Consider the following 15420-nt stretch of genomic DNA (forward strand, 5'->3'; position numbering starts at 1 on the left):
GGAGGGGAGCCCCGGCGGCCCCAGCTGCAGTGGGTGCGGGTGCTGCGCGCCCGCAGCCCGGGCCCAGTGTGGGAACCCTTTTGTACCCGGGGTCCCTTTATGGGGAGATTTACGAGACGCCGCACGGTTAGGGCCGCAATTACCGCCCCCATAAATTCCGCGGCCCTGGCAGCGGCTCCGGGCCATGTGTCTTTGAAGCTTTTCTGCAGCCCCGAGGCCCAGCTCCGGTCCTGATGGCTCCCGGGTGCTCCCCGTTGTCAATAGCCCGTGAAACACTTTCGGTGCCGTTTTATGTATCTTGCGTGAACTTGGTGTCAGGTTATTAGATAATGATGATGTCCCCTTGCTCTTCCCCACCCCACCTTCTCTCTCCTCCTCCTTCCCCGCTCCTTCCACTCCCTCCGCCTCGGCTGGCTCTCCCCTCGGGGTTCTGGGCTCTCAGTGAACCCCGGGTATCACGGAGGGGAGCCCAAGCGCTCCCGGACCGCCTACACCCGGCAGCAGGTGCTGGAGCTGGAGAAGGAGTTCCACTTTAACCGCTACCTGACCCGGCGCCGCCGCATCGAGATCGCCCACGCGCTCTGCCTGTCCGAGCGGCAGGTCAAGATCTGGTTTCAGAACCGGAGGATGAAGTGGAAGAAAGACCACAAACTGCCCAACACTAAGATGCGGTCCTCCAACTCGGCCTCGGCCTCCTCCTCCTCCGCAGGCCTGCCGGGGAAAGCACAGACTCAGAGCCCCCACCCAAACCCGCACCCCCACCCCCACCCCCACCCCCACCAGGGTGCCTCCACGCCCATCCCCTCCTCCATATAATCTCCTGGAGATCTAGACCCGTTTCTTTCCCTCCTCTGCGTTTCTCCTCTCTTCTGCCCCTTTCCCCATCCACCCCTCCCCGTCCGTCCATCTGTCGGGACCACAACAGACCCCAAAACAAAACCCAACTTGATGAAAAGTGTAATAAAAAGAAGAGGACATTCTCCTGGTAAGAGTGTGTGCTGGTTGCCACCCAAGAGAGGCCAGTGGCCAGGATGCTGGCTGGTGGAGCAACCTGCCGGCCTAAGGAAGGCTGCCAGGGTTGGGTACCTGAGAAGGACCACTTGGCATCACATACTTTTGAGACGGCGGAAGGACCTGTGTATGTATATTTGTTGCAAACAGAAGAAAACAGACCCTTTCCTACCTTCCTTGTCTCCCCTCCCTCATTAAGGCAGCTCATACAAGCTTGTCTTGAACTGAATACTACATGAGTAGACATTGTGGACCTCACAGGATTATTTAATTCTCCAAATGTATAGACCTCGATGGTAGATGTGACACAATAGTTTCCCTTCCTTGCATTTATTTAAAATATTGTTGTAGAGATATTGTTGTCTTATTCCGAGGCACAATCTTCGGGGAGAGGGGAGTGCATTTAGACCCATGTCCAACTGTACACATCGTGGTATGGCTATATAGAAAGCCTTGCTGAGAATAAACTCTGTTTCAAAAAACATTAAAGTTCTAAAACACATTTGTGTGTTTCCTACTTTTAATTTAAAAAAAAAGTGCTCTGGATTGAAGTGCTTGACCTTGCCTAGGAGGAAATCTTGTAGATGGCTCGAGTTGTGTTCACTTGGATTCTGGCTGCTCATGTAATGTGTGTGAGTGTGTTCAACTTGAGCTGAACTCTTGTCAAGTTTGACCCACGGTGGGAAAAGTTCCAAAGGGCATGAAGGCTCTTGAGCTCTGAGAGGGCTCCTTCTTCTTCCCAAACTTGGCCAGGCTGTCAGGCTTCAAGTCTCTGTAAGGCACAGAAACGTGTCCTTCTGTGCAATGAAAGGTGAAACCGTGCAGTGCTGCGGGCCCAGGAGTTGCTGCAGCTGCTCTGCTGGCTGAACTCTGAGCACACTTGGAAAGCAGTGGTCCCTCTGGTATTTATGGCACCTTCGCACTTCATCTGCCTGTTTCCCTGGAGATAAAAAATAGTTTGTGTAAAGGGTTGAGGTTGCTTTTTGTTTCTTTGCTGTTTTGAAGGCTCTCTTCGCTAACCATAGCTTGGGAATTTTTATTTGTTTGCTTCTTTCTTATGTTCTTTCTTTTTTGAAGCAAGAAATTTTAAAGTAAACTGGATTTTCCCAGTACACCCTCCAGAGTTTCTTCTGAGGAAATAAAAGGCTTAATGACACCCTAAATTGCACCCCAAAGCAAGGTAGACCTGGGAGTATTCAACACTGGAAGAAAGCCAAACTCTGAACTAGGGTCACTTGCCTCAAATGCTCCCAGATTTTTCTGCCCAACCTAGAGACCTAGATTGAAAAGGTTGAAAATAAAATCTGCTTCACAATCTCCATAACTCTAGCATTTGTTTACTGATTTACTAATCAGTCAAGAGAATTTGGACTTGGTTGTCACTGAAGGGACAAGATACAAAAAAACACAACAACACACACTAGCCCCAGAATATTAGAATTGTCACTTGGCCTTGACTGAGGGCAATGTTTAGTTCATGTAATAATTTTAGCAGAGATGGGAGGGGGCGCTCACCTACCTCTGCAATAACGGAGGAGTTTTAAACACATTTTCCCCTCAGTGGTGAACCCTGGGGCAGTGGTCAGTGCTGTTACTCTACTGCCTGTGTGTAATACAGGCAGGGGCAAGCTGCTGTCTACCTATGAACAAACCAGATCTGAGAGGGAAGTGATGGATCCCAGTCTCAGAGGGGCCTCCATCTCTCCCCAAGAAAACTCAGGGGCAATCAAGTGCCCGCCTACCCCAGGCAGGCCAAACCTGGCATAAAGTGCATTTTATAAGGTGTGAACGAGTGCCAGGGATCTCTAGAGTCACTGCATCTGCTGCTGAGACTTATTAACCCTTCCTCTACTACACGCACTTGTAAAACGAAATTAAATCACGCTGAAAATAGCAATTTTCCCAGGAATCATTAATCACCTCATACAATAAATACTTCTTTGTAATTCAACAGCAATTCTGAAAGGCATTCTCTGGGAAAAGTCTGTGGAGAAGCAAGGGATCTTCTTGCAAATAACGTGGTCTCGGGCAAAGACCAGCATCTTGCCTGTCTGCTCAAAAAATGCCTAGACTCTTGGTGGAAATTGAGTGTCAAGCAGCAAAACCTCACATGGCAGATTGTCATCAATTAAGGTAAATTCTTATATTTCTCCTTTGTAGTAGAGGAAGCGGATGAGAGCATTAATTAGCTACATACTAGAGGCAGTTGTATGGGGCTAAAAGGGGTAATGAAGAGAAAGGATGGAGATGTGTGTGTGTGTGTGTGTGTGTGTGTGTTTATATTCCAGTGCAAAATGGAATTTTTACCCAAAGTGTGTTGATTATTAAGGTATTGGTAAGTTTTACCAAGTCAAAATGCTCCCAAATGATCCAGATGATTGTGCCATTTCTTTAGTGTTTTGCCTGTTTCAGATTTGGTCTTTTAAAGGAGCTTGTTATAACAGCTTAGAAAATCCCACTTTGTGCTTCAAAATCGCGCATTGTCTGCCCTTTGCTAGGGCAACCATAAGAGTTCACCCAGAGGACAAATTTTCTATCTCATTAATTGTTGTTTTTTTAAAAGCAAACTCTATTGGCCCCTCAAACCCTTGACCTTTAAAGACAGTAGTATTTTGTGTGAGCTCTATACTTCTGCTGCCAAAATGACCCTTACACAGGCTCTCCTCTTCTTTCCTTTCTCTCTTTCTCTCTCCTTCCCTCTAACACACACTCATCTGCTTTAGTCACATAGCCAAGCTGTGCATGACTCTGGAGAGATAAAAGTTTTGTCAACATCTGAAATCAACCTAAATCGGATAGGAGACACTTTAATGGTCACAGTTTGAATTAAGTACTTAAGAGTCTCCCCCCTGAAGAAAAATGGCACTTTGCAGGCTCTCTTTCCTAGTTTTGCTGAAATCTACGATATACCCGGTGTTTTATTACAGCAGGAATTCAACTGTGACAGGCAGAGTAGAGTACTTAATACCCAGGATGGAGCTCATGGGAAGATTACCTAGATATATGGGGAGTGGGCCCTCTGCACAGCATCTCTGACTTTATATTCAGCTGTCACAGGGTGTCCACATCCTCCTCCACCTCTCAGCCCCTCCCCATGGGGTGGGTATCACCAAGCCTCCTCCTCTCTCTCCCTGCTTCCCTAAGCTACCAAACTGTGCTGTTCTCACCCACCACTGCCTTCCCTCCAGCAGTTTAACATGGAAACAGATCAACCATTCTTTAGAATGGAAAGAAAGAAAAAACTCCAAGAATCAATGTAGCAAACAGAGACCTGGGGCTTCCCATTTGAATGAGTGGACTCGGTGCAAGCAAAAAGCTGTTCGTGACATTCTCTTGGTCTGCATCCCTAGCCCAGGTGAGGTCCTCTATTGGTCTGCATCCCTAGCCCAGGTGAGGTCCTCTATTGGTCTGCATCCCTAGCCCAGGTGAGGTCCTCTCTTTGAGCGCACAGGCTCACCCTGCCCAACCGCTGCCCCTCCAGTGGTTGCTCCTCTCTGTATTATGTACGGACCCAAGACTAACGCTGCTTCTTCTCTGAAAGAGTATGGGCTGGAAAAAATAGGAGGCTGAAAGAGTATGGGCTGGAAAAAATAGGAGGAAGAAGAGAGACCTGTGTTCTAACTCTTTGATAGCACCTAGGAGGCTGCTGGGGCTGTTGTGAAATATTCTCATCTGAAATTTCTGTCTTGGAACTCTGTCAAGTCTTATTCTCAAGGCCCCAAACCTATGGAGTAACCCCTGCCCCCTTTCAGGTCAGCCCCAGTCTCTCTGGAATTGATTTCTGGGGGTAAAAGAGATCCCAGATTGAAAGAATATCTTAGGAAAAAGAGATCTGGAGGCCATTTTGGTCCCATCTTAGTTTACTGATGATGAGGAAACTGAGGCAGCTAAATGCTCCCCCTCCCATTTTTCTTTATGTTAATGAGTTGTAGATTTGGTCCCACCCTTGGATAGGGGTAAGTGCACAGGCATCTTTCCTTGGCAGAAGGCCAATGAGTCTGCGTTCACACTGGACATGAAGGGCCACAGGTGTGCTTCTCCAGGTTAGAAGGGTGCTGAGATAGGTGGGCTGACCTCTGAGCTCAGGAGGTAACAGATGTCAGGGTCAGGGTGCCTGGGAGAGCAGTGGACACCCCACTGTCTACAATTCTCATAGTTCCAGACGGACTCATTCTGCTATGCTTGCCCTGGAATTTCCATGGGGGTTCCCTTGCCCCAGAGCTGCGCAAGGGGGTCTGCATTCTGGAGGTCTGGGAACTAAAAAGCCAACCAAGGACCCTGGTGGCAGCAGATAAAGGTGTAAGGCCTGTTCCAGGGAGAAATTGAAATTGTAATCCTGGGGGGTCACGTGACTCATTAAATAATTAATGCCGATCGTCAAGAATGGATGGAGTCAGCAGGGCCTCACTAGGAATGACTCTCTCAGAAGTAAGACCCCCAACTTCCTATTTGATTTTTTAAAACACACACCGTCAGGATTTATTTCTAAAGGCTTTTAACTCCTTCAAGAGGGTCGGAGAGAGCCCTTCACGGGGAGAACCCAGCTGGCGGGCCCATGCTGGGTCTGGGAGCTCTTTCTGCAGGGTTTCTGCGAGTCCTGGGAGTGCACCGCGGCCGGGGAAATGTGAGTTGGAGCTCGGGTTTTCTGCGGTCGTAGCCTGGCTTTGGTGATGAAGTGGGACGGATGCGCAGACAGTTGGTAATGTTCTGATTCACACCGGGGAAGGCTGCAGAGATACCACAGGACAGGCGCGCGGCTTTGTTCAATTTTCCCGGTGTTCATAAATCACCCGCGCCGGGGCGAGCGAGCGAGGGAGCAAGGGAGCGCCAAAAACACCACCGAGAGAGGCCACAGCAGCGGCGGCGGCCATTGCGAGGGAGAGACCTGGGCAACATCTCTTTGTGACTCATTAGCCTGAACGATTTATGGGGAACAGCAGCCATGAATATTTGACTTGGGGATAAGGAAATAGCAACAATAATAATAACCATAATAATTACAATACTCCTAAGCGTCGCCGAGTGGGGGTGGCTTGGCAGATGGTGGCATAGCAGATCTTTCTGGGATGAAGTTGAGTGGCAACGTGCTGTATGGCTAAGCTCCACCTCACTCAGGGTCATGCCAGGAGCTCCAAGGCCACAGGGGCACTGCCTTTGGAGACACAGAGGGCAAGTTTGAACAAGAGAAAGGGGCCCAGCATGGGTTCTGAGTCCCCAGTGCCTGGTGGAGGGTGGGGGCTGCGGTCGGGGCGGTGGTGGCTGAGGGCAGCCAGCTTCAGGTGTGCGGCCACTTGTTTAGTGTGCTAGGGGGCTGGGAAGCCTGGGTGGGGGTCAGGGGACCTGCCAGGTATTTGGTAGCTGCTCCTGGTACTATCAGCAGGATTGCATGGATGCGAGACAGCCATTGAGGGCTGGTTTGGGGCAGGCCAGAGTGTGGGAGGCTATGTGGGTTTGGGTGAAGGGGTAGTGGGGCAGGGACAGGGCTGTGGAAGCAATCCACTTGGCAGAGTGCCAGCCCAGCGGAGAAGTTCTCCAAGCCAGAGCTCATTGACTAGGACGATTCTCGCCTCTTCCCCAGCGTCTTCCCATACCCCTCAAGTTGGCTGACCTTTTGCTAGCTAGAGAGCAAGAGAGGGGTTGCAGATATCTTGAGAGAGACGGTGGTAGCAGAATTAGGGCATCTAGGAGCTTGTCCCCACTGTGCAAGGTGAGGCTGGATAGGGCCCCTCGATTTGGGTATTGTCCCAGCCCACATCCTTCCCAGTTTCCCCCTATTTCCAGCAGCCATAGCTGGCCTGCAGTGAGGGACTGGGCAGCCCACTGGGGCAGAGAAGTGACGCGCCCAGGGCTTGAATGAACCAAAATACAAAACCTCTCAAGGCTGCCCGTGGCCTATGGGCTGAGCTGGAGTTTGATTTCGCGCCAAACAGAAATGAACACTATTAGCGAGGTTTTGGGAGAGTCTGTGATTGAGCGCTCCCAGACAAGGCTTCCCTTTGTTAGCAAAAGAAAATAAAGCGCGCGTTCACATTCCCCAAGCTGAGGTGCGTGAGGAGCTCTCGGAGCAGAGCAGGCTCCCGCGGCAAAGCCCCTTCCACCTTCCCATCTCGCTCCGCCTCGTCCATTTTCTTCCCCCTTCCCCCTGCCCGCCCCCTATATAAAGAAAGAAAAGGAAGAGTGTGGGTGCGGAGATGGAGTATGTATTTATTTTACAAAAATAAATCACCATCTTCAGGCCATTTGTAGACGGGAACCTTTCGAGCAATGAGTGTGCCGCATGGACGAATGCCCTGGCGACTCCTCCGTGTCCGCGTCACCCCGGGGGCCACCCTGGCGCCCGGAACGGCCGCGCTTCCAACTCCGGTCCTCCGACTCCCTTCCTTCACAGCCACCGTTCACCCTCTGCTGTTTATTTATCCGCAGAGCGCCGGGACACCGGAAAAGGCGATTCCCTGAGCGCTCCGGAGTTGGAGACAATTCGGGGTTCAGTCTTAAATATCTTTGGAGGTAAGCGCTGCGCCCACACTCGTCACCGCTTGGGGCTTTGCACCGGGCCTCTGGCGGGAGTTTGCTCTCCCAGGCAGCTGCAGCCCTGGGAAAGAGGCTCTGGTCAATATTTAACTTCGGAAGAGTTTTGGAGCTGGGTTATTTTCAGCTGTAAGTTCCGCGAATGCAAGGCTTCAGGCAGACAAAGAGCCCGCAAAAGCCGGCGTTCTGCAGAAAGCGCGGTGGGTCGCAGAGACCAAAGATGTATGTGCTTGGGGGGCGGGGGTGTGAGAAGGATGTATTTGTTTCTTCCAGCAAGTTCCAAACAAATCGCTACATGGAACAGCAGGGCAAAAGCCAGTAGAGGCCACGGAGGCGGTGGCCGCTGCGTGGGCCGCTCTACTTGTCCACTATTGGCGGCGCCTGCGGAGACTGTGAGTTCGGAAATTGTGGTTAATCCAGCTCTGCATGGAGGAAACTGGGCTCGTTGCCTCGCAGTGTCTCTGGTCCTTTTGCTTTTCCGTGGCGAGAGGGAAGTTGCTGTATTTCCGAAGTATAGACTGTCGCAGGTTCCTTTAGCCAGGCTGACCCGCTGTTCTTCCTAGAGGAAAAGCACAGGTTTTCTATCTCAGCGTTTTATTTTCCTCTTTGGAACAAGGGAAAACTCTTTAAAATTCTTTTCCAGTTCTGGCTTAATTTGTTCTCTTAGTTTGGGATGCAGGGAGGTAATTACTGTGGTTTATTACCTTGTAAAAGATCCATAAATTTCGTGCCTATTTGGGGGAGGGGCTGCTGGAATAGCTTCCCGAAGCTTGGTATGAAGGAATGGGTTTGCTTTGTTCTTTGAGGAATTACTTGTTTTAAAAAGTTTTCTGAGATTTTGTTTTCTATTCCCTAGGCCTCAGTCTTTCCTAAAATTTTCTCCCCAAATAGAGACTAGGTTGCTAATTTATTGCAACATGCTGTTGGAGATGCTCTACGGCTGATATGGTGTTTTAGATACAATTCTTATTTTATTAGCTAGGAAGTAAACAGAGCAATAGTAAAGTTGGGTTACTTTCTCAGCTACTGTATGTCTATTTATATCAAGTATAGACAGAGCATTTCAGGAATTTGCCACTCAGTGTGAACATTTGATTTGCATCTCTGCACACAACACTATCATTGCGTGTATAAACAGTTGCAGGAGTTTGAGACCATGTGTATAAAGTGATATACACATTCGTGTGTGTCCAGAGAACTTGGAGCCCATTTGTAGTGCAGTTGCACCCACAGGAAATATCTCATGTTAAATAATGATCTATAACCTCCACCAAAGAAAAGTGGGCTAAGAGGGCCTAACCTGACGCTGAGTAGAAAAACCACTAGAGTTAACTAAGGGGAGAAACATGTTAAGTGTATTTTTGACAGAGAAATCAGATTGCAGTGTTTGAATACAGATATATCTAATCTGCCAACAGCCTTGCAAATATTGACTAAAGCTCTGCATCCTGAGTCACCTGCTCCTTCCTAGACAACTTTCTGCCTATTTTGGCTCTGGTGGCCTGGATCCAGGGCATGTGTCCCCAGCCCAGGCTTGCCAGGTTAGGGGCTGAGAGAGTGAATGGAGCGGTACTGGCAGCTGGACCTCCCAGCCTGTGCCTAGATACTTGAGCATCTTCACTCTTGGTCTCTGGAATGGGAGTTTAAATGGCCCATAGCCTTGCTCCAGGAAAGCAGATTTCAGAGTGGGGAAGGAGGACTCTCAGCTGCGGGTTCTCTGGTGGCTTGCTCAGCCCAAGCTCTCTCTTGGGGAAGCTGTTTTCACCTCAAAAGTTAAATTTCTTGAAACTTCCTCAGATATGTTCCTTTATAACCCACAAAATCACCGTATCCTACCCCAGGTCAGTAATGTTAATTGTTAAACAGCAGTTGGAGCATTAACTGGGCTGTTAATAGCGGCATGGAGGCTCCTGGCTGGAGCTGAGATGCCTCTGGGCCTTGCTGGTGTTAAGGCATTTCTCTGAAGCACCACCAAACACTTCTCCCATTGATTTATGGCCTTGGGAATTTCAGTTTGCTCCAGACGGTTCTGCAAGTTCTGAAGGGGGCCCCTTCTCATCATTGAGTTGAAGCCCCTGCAGAAACTTTGGTTGGGGAGAGTGGAGTTTACCAACAACTAGGCAATACTTCCAAGTTCTTTCTAGGCTATCAGGAGAGCTCAGTGTAAAATATTTGGGGGTGGTGGGTAAGAGGAGCAGAGGACAGTGTGTTTCTGGTCTGAGTCCTTGGGGAGTGCTTTGTGGAAACCAGCTTTTGGTCCTGTCCACCACCCCCAAACCTGAGAGAGCAGGTTTTTATGTTAGATGCATACTTCTAGGCTTGTGGCTTAGGTCAGAGCTGGGAAAGGTGACATAGAGGTTCTCTCCTAGCTATACTACAGGCAGAACCTCATTGGAATACTGATACTGCCACCAGCTTAGGGCAGGCTCCCTTCCAAGGGGTGTGAGGTCTCCTCCTTTTATTGCCATTCTGATTTGGATACCCTCAAGAGCAGGCCCCCTTCCTGAGGCCCTTACAGTCTCACTAGGCCTCTCTGTTCCCCTGCAGGCCAGGAGGGGAGGGGCGGGAAGAATCATGCACAGCCTCCTGCAGCTGCTACAAGTTCGTCCTCATGCTTAGAGAGGCCTAGCTAACCGAAGACCCGCTCTCCAGGAACAAAAGAATATAACATGAGGATCTCTCCACCTCAGAGCATTCCCAAGTTCAGAAACTAAGATCCAAAAAGAGGAAGTTTTTAGCTAGCTCCTGAGAGGGTGAAATGTTGAAATCAGTGGAGACTGTCACCAAGCAGAAGGCAGGTGTGTGTGTGTGTGTGTGTGTGTGTGTGTGTGTGTGGTCTTATTTATTTCAGCCAGGTTACTCCTGAGAAGAGTTGGTCCAGTTCATTTTCTGCTGGTGGACACAGAGTTGTCTTAGGGGAGGGTGAACAGAAAGGGTCCCAGATTACCTTGCAGTAGGTTAGTTAATTCAAGGGATGCTAGGAATTTTTTTTCTCTTCTTGCAAAGACAATTAGATCCTTTCCCCTTACGTTTTTCTCCATTAGAAGCCTATAATTTCATGTATCATTCCGCTATGCACTGAGGAAAAGTGTAAGTTCAGGTTTGGCTCGGGCACTGGGTCCTTCCAGATTCTACAAAACTCTGATCCACCCACCACTCTAGAGCCAAGTACCTATTTCCTACGGGGCTCCCATCCAACAGAACAAAAGCAACTGGACTTTAGCCTTTTGTCAGGTAATTATGGGCCTTTTGCATTTCTACAGTGGCTGTGGTGTAAGGCGTGGGTGTTAGCACATTCCATACAATGGCAGGCCATGAGAGAGTCAACTGACTAGGCCAACCATTACTGGGTTTTCTTCTGGAAACAGGGCCTGGGCCTTGACTTTTGATGTACTGGCCAGAGAGGCGAGAGTGCTTGGGTGTGCTGGGTTCCGCAGGTCTGTGAGTGGAAAACTGTAAGGAAAGTTACGTGGCCTCTAAGAATGGGGACAGTATTGCTGTTTTCTCATGTTTGTATCAAGTGCAAAGAAATATAAGAGAGATAACTGGCCTTGTGTGGCACATGTTGGGGGGGGGGCGGGGCAGATGCCCCCAGCATCTAACTGCCCTAGACAAAACTCTTCCCTACTGCTGGTCACGGTCCCCCTCCTCCCCTCCCCCAAAGCTAAATGTGCTGCTTGGAAACCTAGTTCCCTCAGTGATTCCCTATTTCAAATAAAAGGATTTAAGTTGACGTATGACCCCGTGAGCACATAATACAGCACATTATTGTGGCATTTGGAGCTGAGACCCCCCGGCTTCGCCTGTGATTACGTTTTCTAGATTCTCTTCACTTCAGAGAGGCTCCCCCCCCCACCTCCTCCTCTCCTTCCCCTTCTCCGGAGAGTGCTCTCCTAGCGGGTTGCAGTTTTCAGCACTCATGGAGCGGCTCTGGGCCAGCTAGCCGATGGGACTCGAGGCCACGCCAGGAGGATGGAATTTATTTTAAGGTATTTCCGTTGATTGTTCATATCTAGAGTGAGTTATGGCTGTGAGAGACAAAGGTCAGGCGAGGAGACCCTGGTTCAGGGACAGGACCCTCAGCCCATCTCTTCCTTTGTTTCTCCTTTAGAACCGAAACCATTTGAAAGATCCCCAGTAGCGCCTCAGACTGAGTTTAATTCCCTGAAAAGTGCTGGGGGGTGTAAAGGAAGGGGCACTTGGGTGCTAATTGGTGGGCCTGGTAGCCTCCAGTGCTAGTGTGGCTTTGTCCACTACAGCGGGGCTTGAGACCCCGAGCGGAGCCCCAGGCGGAGGGAGGGTCCCGAAGTGCCCACGCAGGTTAAGGTGGCCAGCGCTGCTCTCCCAGGCAACACTGCCTGGAGGGGGTGGACGCTGAGTGAAGGAGAAAGAGAATCGCTGCTCCCCCCATTGCTGCTGTTTGCCGGTGAGGGATGGTGGGCTAGGGCTGACCAGGGCAGCAGGAGCAGCTGGGAGAAGGAAATCAATGAGTGTGCAGATGCGCTGCCATTTTATTGATGATGCTTCAGGCCACTTTGTTCAGTGCTGGGTTGCAGAATGCGATTTCTCACACACGGGATGGAAGGAGCTGGACCCCAGAACACGCCTTTGTTTCTCCGCACACCCTCTGCCCGGTAGGGGTGGAGAAGGACAGCTCGGATTTAGGAGAGGCTTGGGGTGGCCAGCGTGCTGGGTGCCCAAGAGCTCTGTTATTCGAATGTTGGGGAGACAGAGGGAAGAGGGAGCCTGAGCTGGGTTTGGGCTTGGTAACGAGGGTGGCCTGGCCACCCGCCGCGGGCCTGGAGAGTGGGAGGACTGGCCGGGGCACTGTGGGCTGGAGGGAGTCCGGAGGCAGAGTCCGCAGGAAGCAGAGGCAGACTTTTCTCCGGCCTCCGAGCTCCAGAAATGTGCTGCAGCCAGAATGGAGGCAGATGAGAGCGAAACTGTGTGCTTCCAAATTACTGGGAAAGCCCTAGCTAATTGGGCTTTGGGGACCCAGCGCTCCTGGGAGAGATGGAAACTCCAGGAAAAGGTGAGGGAAACTTCGCTTTCCTCCCCTCCCAGAGCTCTCTGAGCAGAAGAAAGGGGTGCCTACCAACAGTCAGAAAGCCGGTTTGCCCCGTGACTTTTTTTAAAAAAATCTTATTTTTTCTTTCTACTTGAAAAAAATCAAATGAAGCTTACCCTACTTGAGTGGGATTTATTCCCTAGAATGGAAGGGCTGCTCCACCCTCCCCCTCTGCCAGCCTCGGCAGTAACATGTTTAACTGAGGCCGTTTCAAGTGCTCTAAAACACCCCTTAGAAATAAAATGTAAGCTTTAATTGCTGTTCAATTACTTGTCAGCATTTCATTTGATTTATGACCCAGTTCTGGCGCATTTTTGACCCAGTTAAAGACTCATAAATAATATAGTTTCACTAGAAAGAACAAGAGAGGGAATAGAGGTTTGTTAAAGGCATCTTTTTATTGTTGCTTCAGTACTAGCGAGCAGAATAAATATCTAAGGGAGGACTCTCCAACTGGTTCTGTACAAAAGTGTGCACAGTGAGAGGAAACCAACAGCCACATACAGAGCACCGGTTGGCTTTTCCTCCAAGGAAAGAGCTAGAGCTACTCTGTTACAGCTAAACTGTAGCTATAAGAAAGCTTAGCCCCTTTTCACCCTCCCAGCGCCAGCCTCACCCTCACAGGCAAGTGTATTTCCTCATGAACTTTCCCTCCCATTTGGGGGTTTTGATGCCTCTTCTTGCCAACAGTCCTTCCTCACCTTGGTCCCTGGCTGCCCAGCCAGCGCTCCCAGCCACGGTGGCCTCTCAAACACTTCACAAGCAGACCCCTGAGAAGGCAGCAGCGTGCCCTCGCTGTTCCAAATATTCTTCTAGTGCTGAGAAAAGGGTTTCTTCTGGTCCCTGTGGGCGGGAGGCTGGGAGCACGGGGACTTGGGGGGAATTTGGGGAGCCATGGAGTCTTCTTAGCAAAGAAAACCTCAGTGGTTTTGGTGGAGCCGGGTGCATGGCTGCGGGATTTGCCTGGAAAGGACACAGCAGCAGCAGCCAAGGGTAGTTTCTGGCCATGGAACATCGACAGGAGGGATTTTTCTCTTTAAAAAAAAATAAACAAAAAATGACCTTTAGCTGTTATAAATTAGTATCTTTTAATCACCTCACCTGCCTTGTTTCAAAAACCAACACTTTGGATTTCAGCAGAGAGGCCTGAACCCAAGGCGCCAGACTCCAGCCTTGAGGTCCGAACCCCGCTTCTGCCCGCGGCAGCCCGCGCCCAGAAGCCACCCGGCCCCCGCCCCGTTCCTGTCCCAGCTCTCCCCGGCTGCCCGGCTCCCCGGCTCCCCAGCTTGGCGGGTCCAGCCCCGCATTTTGCCCAGCACAGTGTTGGCGCTGGTGGAAAGGTGTGCGCCCTGGGCGCTCCAGCCCTCACCTCGGTGCCCTCGATCCCGCGGCCGGGCCATCCCTTCCCTGGCAGGTCTCACAGAGAGCTGGCCGTCCCTGCAGGCAGCTGGCTGAGTTGAGAAGCGTGAGAGTCACGTCAGCAGTTTGGAGGAGAAAGTGCGGGTTGATTATTGACCCACGCCTTCTTTCTTCAAATGCCACATCGGACCTGGACAGTTTGAAGAGAAAATGCCGCCGAGCGGATTTTTGTGGCCGGCTCTCGCCTCCTACGCGGCCCGGCTCCCCCTTTCAAGTTGAGCTGCTGCAATATGCCATAAGGAGCAAGTGTTTGCTGTTTTGTGCTCTGTTTACAGCTTTGGGGCGCCGAGTCATAAATCTTGCCCAGCCATAAATGACAAAAACCATTGGTATGCATGAGGCCACCCTGGCCCGGAGTGCTTTTTGATTTCTCCCTTCTCCCTTGGCTTTGTTTTTGCTCTAAGGTGACACTTTGGCTCCCTGACAGTTTAAACATACTACTTATATTTTTAACACCTTCCTTTGAGAAGGACCGGCCGTTGACACCTTAGAATTGCACGAAAGCTCCATTTCTCCCTTTTTGTCACACACATACCCTTGCAGGGTTCACTTCTGAATCTGGGGAGTTGAGCGAGGCAATGGAGGGAGGGAGACTATCCTCCTTAAAGTTGTGGAAATATTGTGGGCACATTCAGGCCTTTCCTCTGCTCAGCTTCCCTGTGTACCACTAACTAGGGTGGGGGGTGGATACCGTGGATGCCGGTGGCTGTTGGGGTCAGAGCTTTATCAGTCCTTCCCTGTGAGTGACCTGCATGTTTGTCCTGTGACCCCGGCACACAAGGGCTGGAGGCCCAGGTTTCTGGAACCTTGTGCGTACCTGAGCCTGGGGCTGCCCCTTTGCCCGCCCCCCACCGTGCATCTCCCGGCTCCTTCGCTCCCGGCTGCCAGGATTTCAGTGTTTCTGCCTAGAAACAACCACGGGCAGCCCTGTAGGCTCGTGGGGAGGTCTCTCGAGAAAGGAGGCCCTATCCGAGCCCCCCAGAGATTGGCTTTGTGGTTCTTGGATTAGGGGTGGCAGGTGAGGGCAACCGCCCGAAGTCTGGGGGACTCTCTCTGGTTCTTGTTCTCCTCGCCCCTCAACTGGAAGTGTCTGGGGCAGAGGGTGACATGGTTTCTCAAACGGCTTCCTAAGAAATAGAACCCGGCGAGAGACCCCTTTGTGAGAGCCCGTTGTCCTCATTAGCATAATTTTCCTGGACTTTAGTGACGCCCAGGAGCGAGGAGAGGGAGGGCGTGGGGTTTGGGGGGGAGGCTGCCCTCCTCCCGCCGCCGCTGAGCTCCCCACCTCGCTCCCGGCCCTCCCCTCGCTCAGCCCCATCCCCCACGCCGGCCCGCCAGCCCCAGCCCCAGCCGCCTCGGTCTCCCCTCCTGCTGGCCCGCTAATCCTCCCTCGA

At 51.0% G+C, this 15420-nt stretch overlaps 3 protein-coding genes and 1 long non-coding RNA gene across 5 annotated transcripts in view; 3 read left to right on the top strand and 1 right to left on the bottom strand.

Moving 5' to 3' along the window:
• The window catches only part of HOXA3 (homeobox A3), a 45175-nt gene that overhangs the window by 22597 nt on the left and 7158 nt on the right, over nucleotides 1-15420 (top strand). Inside the window, exons 3-4 of one of the 2 annotated variants that reach the window (XM_023753835.1) lie at nucleotides 2966-3144; nucleotides 4200-4366. The gene's annotated coding sequence lies outside the window, so the exon portion shown is untranslated. The remainder of the gene's footprint in view (nucleotides 1-2965; nucleotides 3145-4199; nucleotides 4367-15420) is intronic. The other variant, XM_023753836.1, reaches the window with a different exon arrangement.
• Nucleotides 337-1513, top strand: HOXA4 (homeobox A4; the record flags this gene model as incomplete). Its single annotated transcript, XM_006109597.3, has 1 exon — nucleotides 337-1513. A coding segment is annotated over one exon (480 nt), but the record flags the coding sequence as incomplete, so codon positions are not given.
• HOXA2 (homeobox A2) overlaps nucleotides 11398-15420 on the top strand; it is a 17865-nt gene continuing 13842 nt past the window's right edge. Inside the window, exon 1 of the mRNA XM_023753837.1 lies at nucleotides 11398-11528. Coding sequence (XP_023609605.1) covers nucleotides 11512-11528 — 17 coding nt within the window. The 5' untranslated portion in view covers nucleotides 11398-11511. The remainder of the gene's footprint in view (nucleotides 11529-15420) is intronic.
• On the bottom strand, nucleotides 12987-15313 carry LOC106697168. Its single transcript, XR_001348205.2, has 2 exons — nucleotides 13977-15313; nucleotides 12987-13641 (listed from the first exon to the last, which is right to left on the bottom strand). It is a non-coding gene; the product is annotated as an uncharacterized LOC106697168 (long non-coding RNA).

This window comes from Myotis lucifugus, unplaced genomic scaffold (genome assembly GCF_000147115.1).
Source record: "Myotis lucifugus unplaced genomic scaffold, Myoluc2.0 scaffold_52, whole genome shotgun sequence".
Taxonomy (NCBI): Eukaryota; Metazoa; Chordata; class Mammalia; order Chiroptera; family Vespertilionidae; genus Myotis; species Myotis lucifugus.